This window comes from Epinephelus lanceolatus, chromosome 1 (genome assembly GCF_041903045.1).
Source record: "Epinephelus lanceolatus isolate andai-2023 chromosome 1, ASM4190304v1, whole genome shotgun sequence".
Taxonomy (NCBI): domain Eukaryota; kingdom Metazoa; phylum Chordata; class Actinopteri; order Perciformes; family Serranidae; genus Epinephelus; species Epinephelus lanceolatus.
This window is the reverse complement of record NC_135734.1, coordinates 20,246,919-20,261,044: the sequence shown is the minus strand read 5'-3', so window position 1 is coordinate 20,261,044 and position 14,126 is coordinate 20,246,919. Positions and strand designations below refer to the sequence as shown.

Genomic DNA, 14,126 nt, shown 5'->3' with positions numbered 1-14,126 from the left:
CATTGAACATATTGTAGCAAAATTATGGATTTCTAAAAATACTCAAAAAGTACTAGTACTTGGGAAAAAAAACAGTTTGAATGGTAAAAATCAATTCAGCCACTGTGGAGATATCAGTGTATAACTGTTGTGCCCACAAATGTGAGGGTGTAGGTTGTACATAATGACCATCACAAAACCATGAGTTTCAGAAAAAGGTCTTCAAAGATTGTAGAAAGTTGGCTGCACAGATGCATGACAAATCCCGTTGGCCCTCTAAACTGATCATGCATGCTGTACTCCTGGGTCTGTCTACTGATGAAAAATACGCATAAAACCTGAGGAACACTTTTATTTTGTAGTCAGTGAGGTAATGAAAACAAGCACTGTGAAGGAAGACGAGCAAATATTGAACTGTGGTCCATTTGACCAACGAGGTTAGCATGTTAGCAATAGAGTTCTCAACTTGGATTCATTTTTTATGAAAAACCCTTTCGTTTTTTTTTAATCAGTAGACCCTTACTGACCAAAGGAATCATCAAGGAATGGATATCTGGACTTAAGGACCGTGCCAGAGGTAGGGAATCACCACTATTTCCTCATCTCTCTTGTTCACCATTATAATACAACATACTTTGGAGTATTCACCTCAGAACGCTATGTCATTTTACTTTTCACCACGATTCACTGCGAGGTTGTCAAATACAGTTGGGAGAAATTTTCCTTGAGGGTTTTCTACCATAAAAGGATCTGTAGTTTGGGTTAAAATGAATAGATCTCTGTCAGAAAGGGCTTTCTCGGAGAAAGCCTACAAGGAAAACTTCTCCCATGTGCTTTTGCGATGGCCGTGCCCACAGCCACACAAGAGACTGAATGATGCCCATACTGACTGACACCATTACCACGTTTAGTTACCTTTAATTTGCAGTCACTTAAAATACACACAGCACCTGTTTGTTTAGTTTAAAATTCATTAGCGTTTTGACAACACACTGTTTTCTAAATGAAGCGCGCACATGTTATGTTAGCTGTTTTGTCATTTTGCTATTTGCTTTTGTAAGTTATTAATTCATTTCTCTTTGTCTTTGAGTCGCCTGAAGTCGCTTCCTGGTTGGAGCTGGGCAGAAGATGGGGCTGAGGGTGAAGCCTGCTTTTACACAGAAAGCCATCCCACAGACTGCACCGAGAGCTGTGACATCATGGGGGGGATTAGGTTTTTTTGTGTTATCCTTAGTTATTATTTGTGTAAGTTCTTCCCCTTGTGTTTCAGTTGGTCTGATCAGCCAGTATATATGTTGCCCCATTGTCTCATTTTGTCTGTTTGGCAGCCTTTTCTCAGCAAAGTTATGTTTTGTCAACCTCTTTTAAGGGCCCTTTAAATCAAATTTTGTTATCTTTAGTCATTTAAAAATATTTTTGGGGGGGGAAAATAAACCCACATTTTTTAACTTTAACCCTGTGCTTTTGTGCTTCAACTGCTTGGTCCATGACACGCTTGTTGACTATGGTTTGCCACGTCTCCAGAAGTGATGTCATATAGCCACCTAACCTATGTTTTTTCATCACATACTTGCTAATGATGAGCTCAGTGTTTATTTTAGTAATTTAAGTGTATACACATAAAGATAAAAATGATGACGCTTAGTTGTCCCACTTTACCATTCACCATACAGTAGTACTAATACAGTGTAAAACGCAGGCTAATAGTTAAAGCTACTAAAAATTTGAACATCCACAACTCCCGCCTCCCTCCAAAGTCCCATCCTCCTCCTCCTGCAACTCCACCTCCATCCAAAGGCCTACTTCCCCCTCCTCCATTACGTCCTCATTATGTCTATGATAGACGTAGACGTTGGCAAGGTAACGTTAGATACATGGAAGAGGAGAGTGTAACGTTACAACCAAGACAGTCAAATGCAACCCCAGAGTTTTAAAACTCAATCAGAGTCAGTGATGACTGATGAGTTTTAAAATAAGGTTACAGTGCTAATGTTAGATAGTAGCGTTAACGTTACTAGTAAGTGGAAACGCACAAGGAAGATAATGTTTCAGAGGCTACGCTACAGTAGGCTAACGTTAGCCATTAGCAACTGAATGCTGTGTTTTCATTTATGAAATTATAGCCTATGTTACATTAGCGACCATCTTGTCCCTTTTTAGCTCAGGATGAAGCTGCATCCGTCTTTGCCATCGCTTGAAAGCAGAGCCGAGATGTTACACGAGCAGTTACGTTAGTCGGAGGCCTCCACGTGGGAAAGACAGACTCGGCCAATCATCAGAGTTTTCTTATTAATGGTATAATTATGAGTTTTTATTTCTGGTGGAATTCACTTACATTTTAGTGTGCCATCAGTTTATTAATAGCATTTTAACCTAAACAAAGAAGCATAAAAGTTCCACAAAGGTAACTGTGGCTTTAACCTAAAAGTATTATTAAACAAAAACAGGCTCCCATATTTAGGCTACACAATCTAAAAGTGTAAAAACAACCCAAACAACACTGACAGATAACAGTGTTTAAATATCACTGAGGGAATAACTGCTGAAGTAACAAGATTTAAATCTAGTGCAGGAATTTAACTTAAACCGACACTAACATCTCTGTGAGATCCCTCCGCCTAATTGACTCCCTCTGTGTGAGCCGCCGCACCTGTCACCACGCTGCTTCTCCCTCCGCCTCCGCCGGCCGCATCACCATCTCTTCCTGCAGAGCCGAGAGGAGCAGCAGCATCAGCGGCTCCGAGCTGTCTGTGAGGGGCTGCTCAGCACCGGCGGGGACATTTTACCCATGCTCTTCACCTAATGTGACACTTTTCACGCAACTGCTTGAAACACCGGCTGAAGCAATGGGAGCCTTTGGAGTGATAACAGGGATTTTACACTACGTGGGACTTTATATTCAACTTAACGCAGCGCTCAACGCCGGACACGGCGAGGTGGATAATCATATCTCTGGGAATGGTAAGTTGCTCTTTTGTCTCTGTTTGTGGGTGGATGCTGTAAGAAGAAGCTCTGTTATAATATCATATAAAACTACCATTCAGGAGTGATTGGGTGGGGTTTCCATCCCTTTTTTTTTTTTTTTTTTAAAGTTTATTCTTGTTGTTATGAAGATAGGTGATGGACTGAAATTGTCTTACTGTTACTGTCTGTGGGGTACTATTAAATGAAACTTGTGAATATCCCATTTATTATTTAATGTGCTCACCTGAAAGTGGTTCAGTACAGTGCAAGGTGAAGCATTTTTAAATTAAAGTGAATATGACACTGCCCTTTCAATAACTTATTTAGATATAGGAACAAGCTGTATTCATACCCCACCTTAACATTAGTTTCAGCTCAACCTATTTTGTTGGACAAAATCAGGTACAAAGCTTTAACAGCTTTTTAAATCTGTATCTAAGAGGCTGGTTCAGCATATATTTCAAACAACAGCTGCTGACCAAAATGTCTTCAAGATTGTCTATGTACAGTTATAGATGCAGAAAATCCTTCCTGGACAAATAACTGCTGTAAATCTGTGATAAATGTAAAGATAATGAAATAAAACCTATAATAATATCACTATATTATAGGCTATAGAGTGTATGGATCATGACTGTTACAGTGAGATCAGGATGGATATCAAAAATAGCTGTAAGTAACCGGAATGAGCCGAGGAGGGTGTACCTTATATTAAAATAACCTTTGTGATAGTTACACTCCTATTCTGGGCAAATATCCTGGAAAATAGACAGTAAAATTGAGGCTTTCTGGTACAAACATCCTTCTCTGGCCCTGCAGCTCCCAGAATCCTATAACCTAATAACATAAACAATAAATTCTTTTCATTCATGGTTCACTGTAGCGACAGACGGTAGAGACTGGCACGCCAGAAACCGGAGGAAAGAGCGAGGCTGGCTGACATGCAACATAATAAGCTCCTGTCAAAAGCAGATTGTGAATATTGCGATTACATGGTATGTGCCTCAGACTGCGAGGCTACAGGCATCGAGAAGTACTATCTCCTATTACCACTATCTTACCTCTGGGCTCTGTATGTGAAGTAAAACATCACAGTGTGTAAAATAGTGTGTTTAACATTAAAAACAAGTTAAAGTCAGTTGTTAAAGGCTAGAAATGCACTGTAACCTATACCACACCAACAGGGCAGTGTGTCTACTATCTAATTAACACAGTGTTATCAGATTAATTTATGTTAAAAACATACAGCCCAGCTTTGGCTGAAGGTTTAGGCAGATGGATGTGAATTGAAACTTGTAAGAAAATACAAATCAAGGTGAACCATGAACACAAAAAAAGCCAAGGGTATGTGCCTTCAGTGTTCTTGAGACAAATTACAGCTCCCGTAGGCACCCAAAGGAGAGAGGGGATATGTGCTGCACTATGTGCTTTTTATGGAGGTGGGTGAAGGCTCGGGGTGCCCTGTTGCTGTACTGTAGCACCTTCACCACATTTTATATTCACAGCTCAGTGCATCTGGTTGGAACAAAAATCACAGGGTGAGTTTATTATAGTTCAGTTCTCCTCCGGGGTCGGTACTTCACCACTTGCTACTTGTGTGCTTGACTTCTAGCAACTGCCATTAATATGCACAGTGTTTGGCTGCAACACATTACAGCGATATTGCTTTCCAAACAACAAGTAGTGTAACGAATTACAAGCAACATTTCAGTAATATTATTACAGATACCCCAAACACAAATGACAAATGATTTGAAATCAATCACATCCCCTGGAGTCATTTTCGTTATCATCGCATTGCACATGCACATCACCAAGCAACAACCTAGCTTGAAAGATGGAAAGTTTGGAAAAGCTTACACGCAGCAGCTGGAAGTATTCCCGTTTCAATCAGGAGAGACAGAAGAATGACATAAGATAATATTCAATAAGAAATATGAGTGTACAGATTAACAGATGATTTGTGCTGATTAAGATTTAATAGAAATGTTTGGTGCTTGGACACCAGAGGGAGATATTTTGCGATCGAGGGACATCTGAGCAGCAGCAGGATAAATTCCCCGATGGAGTCCAGACGCTAGTGGTGGTGGTGGCTGACTCTGAGGCTGATGAGGCGGATGAGGCTAATGAATCTGTAAAGACTAGGTGTTGATGGGAAGGTGGAGGGCAAGCACAACTGCAGCAAGTAAGAACTACGGCAGAGGGAGAACCGTATTTAAAATGAGGAGGAGTAAGATGATAGGCTGACAGAGAAGGTGTGTCGCTGTGCTCTTGGTTGATTGTGAATCAGCTGATGACTCAATTGACAGCCACAGACAATGACACCTAGAGAAAGTGAGTGAGCATGCGTACAAGGAGTGGATGGCAGGGTGAGAAAGAAACTTACAGCGTGAGCATGAAAATTGTTGTCTTCCTGAATGAACTTTGGCCAGAGCTTCATTACTTTGATTTTGTCTTGAGGAAACATGACAAGGACGTTGTTGTTTCAGGTAGTGGTACTCAGAAAAACACGATGAGCACAACAATGTGTAGCTTGTAGTGATGGGCAAAGCACTTCTTTAGATGTTACTGAATCACTAGAATCAGTTCATTAAAAAGATTTGTTCAAAAGAGTCGTTCACGGAATCGTTAAGTGCTTGGCGGGAGGAGCCCTGACTGTGTACTGTGTAGTCCGACTCTCTTCATTGCTGCTGCTATGTCTGCCCTGCACTAGTGAGTCTCATGACTGGCCAGCCTAATGTTTTAAGTTTGTTTATCTGGAAACTAAGATAAACAATGGGGAGGTGTGTGATTGTGTTCATGTGGCTTGACTCCTGGCTACGTTAGCCGTTAGCTTGGAGAACATGGTCCCTATGAAAGTGTATCGCTGAGTAGAAATGATTTGAATCACTCAGGGATCGGGGTTACATTGTTCGCCGAGTGATTCATTCATGGACTGATTCTCAACTGAACTGAGAAATGAACAAATCAGTTCCGGAAGTGATTCAGTTCAGTACGTTCACTCAACAGATTCGTTCTTTTGAACAATTCGTTCGCGAACGACACAACAGTAGTAGCTTGTGGAAATACACCCCACCAAAGGTGAGCCGTCTTTGGCCACCAAGGATGCTGTATCCCTAGAATGGCTAAATAACCACAAGCGGATTTAAGTCATGGACAGCTACAGGTTACAAAGAACTAATGAAGCTTGTGGCTGGATTTCTGGTGGATGACATGTCTCCACAACTGACTCTTCATCTGTCAGATAGATCCTTGGGAAAATACCTCAATATTTGTGGTGTGTAACAGAAATGTAACACAATGAGCAGTGTAAAGCATAACTGTTGGCAGGGATTAATAAGTAAACTAATGTGATTAATTTTCAAAAGTCTACAAGTAATGAGTAATAAATTACATTTGTGAGTAATGAGCCCAACGCTGATTATGCAGATATATGTGTGGAAGATCAATTATGTCAAATTGCCTTTTATTATTTTGACCAGTCAGTGCCATCTGTGCCGATGAAATCAAAAATAGTCTGCTGTAAGATAGTAGTATCTTTTAATTAAGGGAAGGGAGGGACATATGAAATAATAAGGAGAACTATCTGGATTAAAATGAATGGGAGGATTCAAATCCAATTACACAACAGTGAAGCCTATTTCACATTTCTAATTAATGTCTAATTATCTATCTCATCACCACTTATGCAGTGTAAATGTCACTCCAGATATCTTTTTGAGTGTATATTTTTACCTGATCCAGTTTTATGCTGTAGGTGATTGCATCTTTAAATGTGTTGTTTGGATGTATTTGAAGTTCAGACAGCTGCTAATACAACTTTATTACAAGTGCTTTAATTTTCAGCCAGTACTATTTTTTCCAAGTGTAGAATACCTTTTCTGTTACTTTCTTCAGTGTCAGCTCTTTCAAACATAATTGGCATTTTTACCTTCTAGCAATCCTACCTTTCTCCAGCAGCTCCAAACATAGATTTACTGCTGTCTAATTAAATTGTGTGATAACCACTTCATCACAGTGTCTCACCAGTTGTCCCTCGAGCCCTCTCTGCTTAGCAAGTTAGCTTTAGCTTGATCGCTATAAATGAATGCAGCGCACAGCGGTTCCAGATAGATTGACTGTCTTGGACAGGTTAGAAAATCAATTAGTAGCATTTCTCCCAAAGGGAGTTAATTAAAATTGGCTATAATCGTTGTGTTCTGTCTCCGCCTCCGTGTCTTAGACTGGCCATAAAGAAGAAAATGCCTCAGGGCGTGATGTCTTAACAAGAATGAAAGCTCCTCCGGAAAATCAACTGTTCAGGTTTTTAAAACTTGATCCAAGAAACAAAATTAAAGCCTTCTATCCTAACTTTTAACAACAGCAGCTCAAGCACCAGAAAAGAGAGTTGTGGTATCCTTTGTGGTTAAGTAATCCGCAGGAGAATTTTTTTTTTTTTTTTTTCAATTGGGCTCTTTGATAAATTGCCCAAGCAGAGGGGAGCTGAGCCGTCATGTAGAGCAGAGAGGCTGGATGCACTGTTCTAGAGAGTGCTTGTTAGATTCAGCCCTGACTCATTTGTTTCAGATAAGTGCATCTGGCTGGGGCCCGGTCAGGCCTGCACCCCAGTTTCCACTTCAGCTGAAGTGTAGATTGAATCACCTGCAACGTGAAATCATATGTTCTGTGTGAAGTCAAACGACCAGCTTACATGGACCAGTGTCTTCACCTCATTGTGGGCCATATGTGTCAGAGTATGACTCAAACTGCCATACAGGTCAACTCTCACCACTGAAGACGGACGAGGAAACTGAAGAGCGAGCATTGTTTGTGTGGTCTTCATGTCGACGCTGTATAACCCAAAGTGATCATGATGCCACACGTGGTTTCATCATCAATTCTGAACCCTTCGTATTCAGTGTGAGACAGTGTTAGTGCTCTTTGGCAGTGCTCATCCTGTTATCCATCGTGAGCCTACCACTTTCACAGTGTGGGGGCATGTACCAATTCATTAGGCTTCCAAAGTGTCTGGGATTCTCTGCCAGTCCTCTGCTTGGTGTCCTTTTAATGAGGATGGCCAGCCCCGGCAGTTTGCATTGGCTTTCAATTTAATGGAGCTCTGGCTGTGCGAGGGGGGGGCAACAGATTGTACAGTCATGCTGTCACAGCGGAGGGTGCTGGCGGAGGCTCGGTAGGAGAGAGAAGGAGAGTGAAAGAATGGTTGAAACAACGCTCACCTCCAGAGGATACCAGAGGCAGGAGTATATTGTAGCATGTCGCAATTTGAAGGGACAGCTGCTTCCTCTGGTGATGCAGTAATCGCTGGTGTGAAGTAGTTGTGCTTGTGATGACCCATGGTTAAAAAACATCTGTGTGATTCACTGAACATTCGGTGGAATTGATGATAAAAAAATTATTTGGTAGACAGAAAGTGTAATCCTTAAAAGTACAGAGAACACACTTTAATAGCAGAGCCCAATGTTTATTCCTGTATCTTTGCTACATAAAAACAAAAGCAACCAAGAGGGTTAGTGTAGCAAAGCAGGGCCAGCCCAATAAAGGCACGGACAGTCCTCAAAAAAAGGCTAAAAGTTGAATATTCTTCTACTCTTGGATACTATCTGAAGACCAAACATGTCTAAAGTTTGGTCGAAGCCACCCCCGTCCCCAGAGGCGATTACACACTTGCTAATAACGGCAGGATCAGCTTTTTAAATTTATTCTGAACCACTGGAGAGAAGTTAGCAGCGAGCCTGAGAAATTTAGTTTTGTGTGGACCTTTATCACCTCTGGCTGAGATTGCCAGCTCTGCTCAGTAAAATGTGCAGTGATAGTAAATGATTAAGACAGAGTTTCTCTTAATCGAGAGGATGGAGAATATTCTGTACAAAACATTTGTGATGGAGACCTGGTTGTATAAACTCACTGAGACTCACTTTAATTGAGATATGTTTAAGGGACAGCTAACACAGAAATCAAAAATACGTATTTCTCCTCTTATCTGCAGTGCTATTTATCAAACTAGATTGTTTTGGTGTGAGTTGCTGAGTGTTGGAGATATCGGCGATGATACAGAGATAGAGATGTCTGCCTTCTCTCAAATATAATGTAACTAGATGGCACTCGAATGTGGGGCTTAAAGTGCTAAAAAAAATGTTGTAAAGACTCAACAGCCATGTCTGTTTCCAGAAATCATGCTTGAGTTACTCAGGATAATCCACAAACCTTGTTGTGAGCAGTTCCATTTAGGACCTATTGTCTGTCTACCAAACCATACCCACCAACCGCATCAAATCTTTTTACTGGACATTATGACTGTAGTGATGCAAATAGGTCTTCAACAGATTTCCCTGGTCTAACACCTGATAATGGAAACCCTGAGTGCAGTAGCACTGATGATAAAGCTGGTTGCTATGTGTGTTTTAGAGAGACAGACAGAGGGGAAGAGGAGGTGGAAGGTGGACTATTGCACAATGTTTTTGTAAGTTATTATTAACTCACAATGCTGCTTTGTCATTAAATGACCTACCTGGTTGAAACCAGCAATATTTTTCTAACAATCTTACCCAGACAGCCACCAACCACATCACCATGCAGAAGCTAGCATGCATCTATAGCTAGCTCACCCGAGCTAGCTAACATTACAGCTCAGGCAAGAATGGCTGGCACTAATAATGACATCTTGCGCTGTCACAAGCACAAGCCTCTCGTCAAGCTAGCCTTAACGAAATATGGGAAAGGGGACATTTTAAAAAGTGGGCCCCTCATCCACACACAACAGTGGTTCATGTACATTTTTATACTTTGTTCGAATATAATCCAATTCCTCATATTTCCGCATGTATTTTGTATCTATCGTTAAGACCTTGTTTTCTTATTTGAAAAGCAGAGGAAATCAGACATGTATCCTTGGCCAAAAACTGTCCTTCAATGAGTGATTAGAGAAAAGTGAACTGAAACATTGATTGAAGAAATTACTGCCAGGTATTCAATTGTAAGGTCAAATCAGGAGTGAACTTTTTTTCATTTGTTCATTCAATCTTGAGGCTGCTTTAATCAAGTATCAGTCCGATTTTGTGCAGAACTGAAATAGTGTAAGACTACATGGCTTTCAATTGTCAGTTTTCCAGTCAAACCCAATTTATGCAATTTCAAGACTGTTCAGGGTCCCCAGTATGCAAAAATATTGAAATACACCATTTTGAAAAAGGCAATGTTCCTTTTCCCTTGCCAAAATTTGGTTTAACTTTGGAGCATTATTTGGACCCTGTTCCGACAAGATAGCATAAAATGGGAGTATCAGATGGCATGTTGAAATGTGTTTTGATTATAAAATTACATTTATTTATCATGTAAATACATATAGCTTGAATTGTCGGTGACTTAAGTTAGTAAGTAAATTGTTGTCCTTGATCCCAGTTAAGGGTCAACCATAGACCTTCAACACATCCTTGCATAGTGCTCTAAGCGCTTGGTACTTAACTGTCGTGTCTCATGAAAACATACACACCATCACTTAAAGGTTCTAAAGGACAACACACTCAAACAGAACATAATGTTGTCTTTCATCCCCCGAGAGTCCAGATGGAGTACAATGTGCATTCTCGAAAAATGGCTCTGGTATGTGTTGTCAACAACACGTGCTACCTCATGTTACCACACTCTGGGAGGAAACGCAGAAATAGCCTCTGAGTCTTGTGTCCCAAGGGCTATAAAAAATTCACTCTGGAGTACCGGCAGCAACAGGCAGACAGCTGCTTGCTTGATTACCGGCTCCATTCTTATTTCATTATTTTACCTTCCACCTTGAATGGAGGCTGAAGGTCTCGCAGCAAGCGATTATTTCCCCAAGGAGGCTCCTGTCTGTTTGCCCTGCTGCTGATTCTGAACCAAATACAGCATTATTGACTTTCTGGCAAATTCCAAGGCTGCTTATTTTTGTTTATCAGCATTATTATGGGTTTTTTTCCTCCCCACATTTTGTAAAAGGCTGTCACTTGTACAACCAACTGCTGCACAGAAATCTCTTGGCACAGTGAGTCAGGGTGACAGAAGTATTAAAAGTGTGAATATAACATTTGACTCATCCTTGACTCAAAGTGGTTAATAAATAAGAATACAATTACTTAATAAAACTGACTTAATCTGGCTGCTACATAATATCTTTTTATTGGTATTGGGTGAAAACTGAAACCTCTAAACCAGCACAAAGAGCTGTAACCCCTAAAGGTTTTTCCCATATTCACTAACCAGACATAATTTCTTCCTCTAGTTGGTTATCTGCATGCAAGCTTTTTAAGATCAAGATGAATATCTGCAGCAGGTCTCTTTATTACAGGAGCTCCTTGTTGTTTCATCTAGCGTCCCCTTGGGGCTCCCCTGATTATTAAAGCCATTCATCAAGTTAGTGAAATACCTCTTCCCCCAGGGATTCTGTTCACGGGCTATTTACATTCACCTTGGTGGAAGTTATGATGTTAAGCTGGATTTTTATGTCTTGGTATTTACTGTGTCTGATTTCTTCTCAATGAATCATTTCTTCTCTTCAGTGCCCTACGGATGTGACTCAAATGGAAGCATTGAGTTAATGACCCTGATTTTACTAGCCGTCCCCGTAAGGTGGCAACTTTTCAGGTGAAAAATGTTTGCACTTAACCTAGAGAAAGATTTTCAACAATTCTTCCAGCTACCAGGGCTTCATTCCAAATGCCTCTATTTGTCTTATTCCTTTATGACTTCCACATGACTGTAAGGTGTGTGCCCACATTTCAGATTCCCTCATTTCATGCATGGTGGCACAGGCATGTATTTAATACATTCTTACATTATTTGTATTTTCTCCTGTAATAACAGAAATGGATGAAATGAACACAATTTATTTACCATAATGACCATTCTTTGTTGGAGGAGCATTTGATGAAACACTAATTTTCAGCTACTGGAATGCTGTCAGTAGCTCGCTAGCAACACAAGCCCTCACAATTTATACAAGCCTGTCCATACTTATTTCCTGTCCTATTTGTTTTTTACCTCAGTATACGGGTAGATTTGAAGAAGTTGAATCAATCTTGACCATGTTATATTCCTTTTCAGTGTCTTTGCTGCCTCGCTTTCATGACAAGCTAATATTACTGTAAACAAAAAGCAAAAATTAAAGAACAATGCATTTTCAGAACACCCCCTGCTGGAGTACATGGAGCATTTTGAATTTGAATGAATAGTTACAAATCAAGTATTGAATTTTTTTCCAATGTTCAAATAGTAATTTTAGATTTTGAATTGGAAGTGGCAGCTTTAGTCACAACCTGATATGTTATAGGTCTTTTATTTATATCTTAGAGGGAGCGAGGTTGGTTGGTTTGTTGACTGATTGAGTGATTAAGTGACAGAGTGATTGATTATTGTGCCATGCCATAGAGCTCCATTGTTGTCCGAAAAGTTATGTGCAAGTCAGGGTATTCTAAAATGCACACCAACCCATGAGGGCCGACTTGCCCCGCACAACCCGCAAACAATGTGTGAATCATTCACCTGAATCCTGAAAGGTTCTGACCATCGTGTATAATAAACTATTTGCTGTTGGCTTTGTTGTTAGTTATTTTTAATTATTACAATATAAAACTAGTGTTTACTAAGTGGTCACGTTTTAATTTTGAGCGCACAGCTGATATTCCTAATGCTTTGCTTACATGAGCACACAGCTCTAAGGTACAGTGTTACGTTTACATGATATAACAGGAGTGCATATTTAACAGAGTCAGTGCGGACAAAGAGATGCTTACTTGCTGTTAGGACACAGTGTTAGCCTACAAATTCTCAGAGGAAAATCTTTTTACTGGACATTATGACCGTAGGGATTCAAAAAGGTCTTCAACAAATTTCCGCGGTCAAACACTGAGACGCAGAGAGAGAGGAAGAGGAGGTGGAAGGTGGACTATTGCACAGTGTATTTGTAAGTTATTATTAACTCACGGTGCTGCTTTGTCATTAAATGACCTGCCTGGTTGAAACCAGCAATATTTTCTAACAGTCTTATCTAGACGGCTGGACCTGCAGGACTGTGGCTTGTGGGTCAACCTGTGCATCACTAGACCAAAACTATTAAAAACACATCAATGAACTACAATGTGCAGTGGGTGGCATTTCATTACCAAGACCACAAGCATTTTAGTTTAAGTCACTTACTTTAAATTACTCCTTGTTGTGTAATGTTTGCTAAAATCTACAATGCAAAGTGATTTAGGAAATTATTTAGCCTTATGTGTGCAATGCGGGATCATTGGTTACTGTTTGTTAACACGCTCGCCAGCAAAAGTGAACATAAAAGACAACCCCAGATTTGCATTGTTTGGCATTTCACCTCACTGTATTTGCGTTTTTTGAGCGTTGAGTGTCTCTGATGCCTGCTGCTTACAGTCTGGCACCTGGTCGCTACTTTTGTATAATGCCCTGACCTCACCTGAGCGCTGTGGGGGTACACACCCATGAACGTCCACAGAAAATAAGAATAAAATATGAAAATAAAAACAGAGGGCAGAGTCTGTGCAGAAAAATTCACTGCCACACACTTATGTAAATTGTACACACATATACATACATAATATGATGTGTTAGTTTAGATTTCTGTGTTCAGTGGCAATGATTGGAACTTGAAAATGTGGAGAGACAGACTAACACACTGCTGGTTTTGGTGTTTTCATGTGATATGTTCAAATTAAGAAAAAAGAGAATAACATAAGCCTTATCCTTTAATGGTTTGGCAAAGAAAAACAGAAGCTTGCAGGGTGGGTGACAAGCTTACCCTGCAAGCTTCTTTCTCTGGCTCTGTTGCTCGCACACAAGCACACACACATGGACCAGCAAAGATACGGGTGTCACACTTGCTTCTCGTCCATGCTAATAAGCCTTCTGTAATTTAGTCATCCTCAAACAGCTCAAGCTCCCTCTAAAGCAGGGAGTGAGATGGAGAGAGAGAGAGAGGGAGAGGATCGATGGATTGACCTCACACTGGCACTCAGGCTGGATTTATCCTTCTCATTTTGCCTTGGACCTGAAGTGAGAAAATATTTAGGAGTGGTCTCTTTTGGGCTGGAGCAGTGTACACGCATTTGTTTATATATTTATGTCCTCCACCGCGTTGCTTTCTTTCATTATTTTCTACCCTTTTCATTTTTAATGAGTCTTTGGTGAATAGCGAGCAGCTG

The 14,126-nt window shown here is 40.4% G+C and overlaps 1 protein-coding gene across 1 annotated transcript in view; it reads left to right on the top strand.

Moving 5' to 3' along the window:
* The first annotated feature begins 2,660 nt into the window (after positions 1 to 2,660).
* vstm2lb (V-set and transmembrane domain containing 2 like b) overlaps positions 2,661 to 14,126 on the top strand; it is a 33,030-nt gene continuing 21,564 nt past the window's right edge. The window contains exon 1 of the mRNA XM_033625890.2: positions 2,661 to 2,940. Within this exon, the coding sequence (XP_033481781.2) occupies positions 2,826 to 2,940 (115 nt within the window). The 5' untranslated portion in view covers positions 2,661 to 2,825. The remainder of the gene's footprint in view (positions 2,941 to 14,126) is intronic.